Here is a 4429-nt window from a genome sequence, read left to right as displayed (position 1 = left end):
AGCGATGGTGCCAAATGCTCCACTCCGGGGGGTGTTGGCAGTGGGGGAGGCTGTGCTTGTGGAGGGCTGGGGCGTGGATGGGGACTCTCTGTGCCTTTCGACTTTGCTGTGGACCTAAAACTGCTCTTTAGAAAAACTCTTGAAAAAAAGGCGGGGAGAGGGGGAAGGCTGACAGAGGACAGGAGGGACACAGAGCGATTTAGGGGCTGAGGTCCTATCATGGCTGGAGCCCCAGTCTCTCTACCCCTCTTCCTGGGGGGGGAGGGGAGTCAGAGGAGGTCCCGGGGCAGCCCGGCTGTGCCAGAGCTGGGGAGTGACGGTCGCTGCTCCCTGCAGGTGTCGTGGAGGCCCCGATGCTGATCCGCCTGGTGAACGGCTCGGGCCCGCACGAGGGCCGCGTGGAGGTGTACCACGACCGGCGCTGGGGCACCGTGTGCGACGACGGCTGGGACAAGAAGGACGGGGACGTGGTGTGCCGCATGCTGGGCTTCCGCGGCGTGGAGGAGGTGTACCGGACGGCCCGATTCGGGCAAGGTAAGGCTCCGGGTCCTAGGACGGGGCCGGCTCCTGAGCCTGAGTCCCCTCGACTGCGATTCCGCCAAGTGTCACCTGGCCTGTCCCCGGATACTTCTGCAGCGGGAACTCGCTGTCCCCTAGGCAACTGTCTCCAGTTGTCTTCAGATAGTTCTGATTATTAGAATGTTCTTCCTTCCCCTGAATCTCCGTCTTGTCTCCCGTCCGTTTCCCGTGCGGGCCCCGGTTCCCCCGTCCTGTCTCCAGCGCAGATCTGGTCTCCCGCCTGGCCAGCTCTTCAGATCTCTGTAACTTCTCTCCTGCCTCTGTCACAGTTTTGTTACTACTTAACACTTGCACAGAACTATGTTCTAAACACGTTGCAAATATCCACTCGTCTCATCCACACAGCGCTAGGAAGGAGACACAGATTCCATCCCTGGTTTTCACATGAAGAAACCAAGGCACAGAGAGCTTGGGGAACTTAAATGGAAGTGAAATGTTTTTAGAAAAAAAAAAAATCATAAATTTTTTCCAAGAAGGCAAAATAGGTAGTTTGAAGGCCACAGGTGAAGCTGCCAGCTGGTGAAAGGCAGCCCAGCGCCGGGCCGGCCCGTGGACGTCGTGGCCTCTTTCATTCCCCCGACTTTTATATCTCCTAACACGAGTGGGGAAGCTCTGAACTTGCCACTCGATTCTTTAAACTGGTCCGTGGAAGCCGGACCCGCATCCATGGATGCGTCAAATTTGCACCTTTATGTCCCCATCATAGTGCACTGACCTCGCTCACGTGCTGTTCAAGACCTTGGCTGGGAAGCAGGCCAGGTGTCACTAATGGTACACAGGGGGACATGGGGACCAGGCACAGCCACGGCCGCCTGGTGCCCTCCCTGCCAGCCCCGGCTACACCCACCGCCTCTTCCTTCTCTCCGTCAGTGATGCCCGCGCTGCTGTTGTCACTGCAGAGATTCGGTGCCGCTCACTTAATGACCCTGTTCCGTTTTACTGGCCCGTCCATGACGGGACATGAGCCAGAACTCCCTGGCCACACCCCAGCTAGAGTTGAGTTTCGAGATCCTATATACGCATTTGGGCTGGGTGACCCTGGGCCTGCTCCTTCTTTGTCGTTCTCCTGTATTTGCTTTGGGTGTGACTAATTCCACAGAGCTCTGGGGCCTGCAGCCTCTTCCTGGGTAATTTGTAAACTGATGTGTTTTCCAGGAGACGTTTAATCTGCAAATTATTGCTCTCTGCCTCAAAGGGCTTATTGTGTAAGAGCCACGGCTACCCGGGCCAGGAGGAGGCTCTGGAAAAGGGACAACGTCCAAGAAGGTGGCGGAAGGAGGCCGCCCCTCCCTGCTCTGTCCCCAAATTCACTCCACAGCAATCCCATGACAACAGATGCTGAAAATCCCTCCATAACCAAAAGACGTCTAAGCCACTTAGTGCGCGCGGTAGATGCAGTCCGCGGTGAGGAGGCCGAGATGTGCCCTGGATGTTCTTTGTGAGGGATTTCGCCCGTGCAAGGCAGGAGTGGATGGCAGGGTCCAAGGCTTTGGTGGCCCTGACGATTCTGCTGGGAAGGAGGGGCTGTCCGCTGCTCGGAGCTCCTCTTCCCTAGGCTTTGGTGGACGCCAAGGCCCTTTCTTCCCCGTGCAGGAGCTGCTGCCTCATTGACTTGCTCAATGAGATGCTGGAACCCGGGTTGTGACCCTTGACCCTGTGCTTTTTGGTGCCAGGTCACAGCGCTAACAGGTGAGGTGCTGGGGTGACCGGCCATCCCGGTTTGCCCGGAGCTTTCCCTGTTTTGGCGCTGGGAGCCCCGCACCCTGGGAAGCCCCTCCCAGTTTGCAAACGGGCACGGTCGCCCCAGATGGCGCAACCCAGATGGTGGAGACTTGAACCGAGGCATGTCCTGCTGCACGGCCCTGCTCTTGCTCTCGCCAGCGCCCAGGCTGCAGTGCGGGCCACTTTGCCAAGATAGACATGCTGACTCGGGCAGGCCCCGAGGTCCTGCGGTTCTAACACACTCCCGGTAACGCCTATGCCTCAGGTCCAGCACCTCACTTTGAGTGCTGAGGCTCCAGCCGCTGCTTCCATGGGACCCCTGGGGCTCAGGGATCCTTCCAGAAGGCTTCTGAATGGGCTCCCACTTATCTGGGGCCAGGCACAGCCATCAGCCCAGAGAACCCACCAGAACCACGGATGATAACCCACCAGAATCACGGATGATGACCCACCAGCTCTTCAGTGGGGCCTCGCGGTGACGTCTGTGCAGCCCACTCCCCTTTCTAATGCCCCCCTCACCCTAGACAAGCCCTCTCCATTCACTCTCAGGGGCTGCCCAGCTGCCCTGTCCCCCTGGTGTTCACTGAGCGACCTCAGGGCCGAGCATGTGCCTCATAGACTCAGGTGCAAATGCGGGGGAGCCCGGGAAAGCAGCAGGGCCACCTGCGTGGCACCTTCGCACCAGCCGGTTGGTCCCCTTAGGAGCTGGGTTAACAGGGCTGGCTGCAGGGAAAGCTGTCAAACAGATTGTCTTAGGGACCTTGTACGCAGAGAACTAACCTAATTTCTCATGGCATAGGGATGCTCCTGTATATCCTTAAATCTACGTCTGGTTTTCGTGTGAAATTCCGGCTCCCTTGCCGCTCTAGAGCCGGGGTGACAGAATGAGCCCATCTGCTTTAATCCTCAGAAGATCAGCAGTGATGCCGGGACTGACAGGCTCGGCTCTGGGGCACTGGGACAGTCCAGGATCAGTGTGACATTGTCCCTCTGGTTAGGTCCTGCCTGACAACACCGCGTGATAATGCATCTCACACGCTCGCAGCGTCTCACACAAAGCACGGGCTTGGGAGGCAGCAAGACTTGGGTTTGGGTTCAGACTCTGCACCTTACATGCTGAGCGACCTTGCACTGGTTGCTCTCTGAGCCTCAGTTTTCCCATCTATAAAATGGGTTTATGAATACCTACCTCACAGCACCATGGTGAGGACAGAGAAAGTACATATGTGTAAGATGCCTGACATGCAGAAGACAGTAGTAGATACTGCCGACACCACCATGGATTAGGGGGATTCTGCCCTCGAGAAACTGAACCTAGAAATAAATATGGGGTTTCCGTGGGGGGGAGAGGGCAGCTGCAAGGCCCCAGATTCGAGCTGGGCCGGCAGAGCCGGGGCCAGCCTGGTCAAGGGCAGACACAGTCATGCTCCCCCTTCTTCCCCTCCCCGGCCGCCCGCGCACCTGCTGAGAAACTGTGCTGACTTGTCTCTGCAGGCACGGGGAGGATTTGGATGGACGACGTCGCCTGCAAGGGCACAGAGGACACCATCTTCCGCTGCAGCTTCTCCAAATGGGGGGTAACAAACTGTGGTCATGCCGAGGATGCCGGGGTGACGTGCAATAGATACTGAAAGCTGGGGCTGGGGCCCTGCGCCGAGCCTCCTTCCCGCATCCCTGGGGTGGGGGCGTGGCTTGGGCCACCTGCGCACACCCCTGCCCCGCCCAGTCCAGCCCTCCCAGCCCTCAGACCCCTATCCCAGGGCCGTGGGGGCCTGTCGACATTCTCCTCTTGGACGACTGCTCCGAAGTGTGACTCTGGGATCTACTGACCGTCCCTCCCTGCCACCAGGTTCCTGCATGGAGAGCTGGGTCGCGACTCCGCCCAGCCTTCTGAACACGCGCGCCGGGCCCCAGTAGCCGTCGTGCTCCTTTGGGTCTGTTAGCTGCAGGTGGATGCTGAGAGTATGTCAGAGACACGTGCCTCAGTGGAGATGAGACATACTATGGATCGTTTACTCTTCAGATAATTCCCAAACCTCAGCTAGGCCAAGAGTTTATCTTCCTCTCCAGCAAGAGGCAACACTGAATGACATGTTTTCCCCCCTCACTCTGCCTCTGCACGCCGTGT

General features: G+C 58.3%; 1 protein-coding gene across 1 annotated transcript; it reads left to right on the top strand.

Moving 5' to 3' along the window:
* Nucleotides 1-336: 336 nt before the first annotated feature.
* Nucleotides 337-3932, top strand: LOC105825225 (scavenger receptor class A member 5-like; the record flags this gene model as incomplete). Its single annotated transcript, XM_012662929.1, has 2 exons — nt 337-534; nt 3796-3932. Coding segments are annotated over 2 exons (335 nt in total), but the record flags the coding sequence as incomplete, so codon positions are not given.
* Nucleotides 3933-4429: the final 497 nt, after the last annotated feature.

This window comes from Propithecus coquereli, unplaced genomic scaffold, assembly GCF_000956105.1.
Source record: "Propithecus coquereli isolate 6110/MARCELLA unplaced genomic scaffold, Pcoq_1.0 Scaffold79, whole genome shotgun sequence".
Taxonomy (NCBI): Eukaryota; Metazoa; Chordata; class Mammalia; order Primates; family Indriidae; genus Propithecus; species Propithecus coquereli.
Note: the sequence above shows the minus strand (reverse complement) of the source record. Positions and strands in the feature narration are given on the sequence as shown.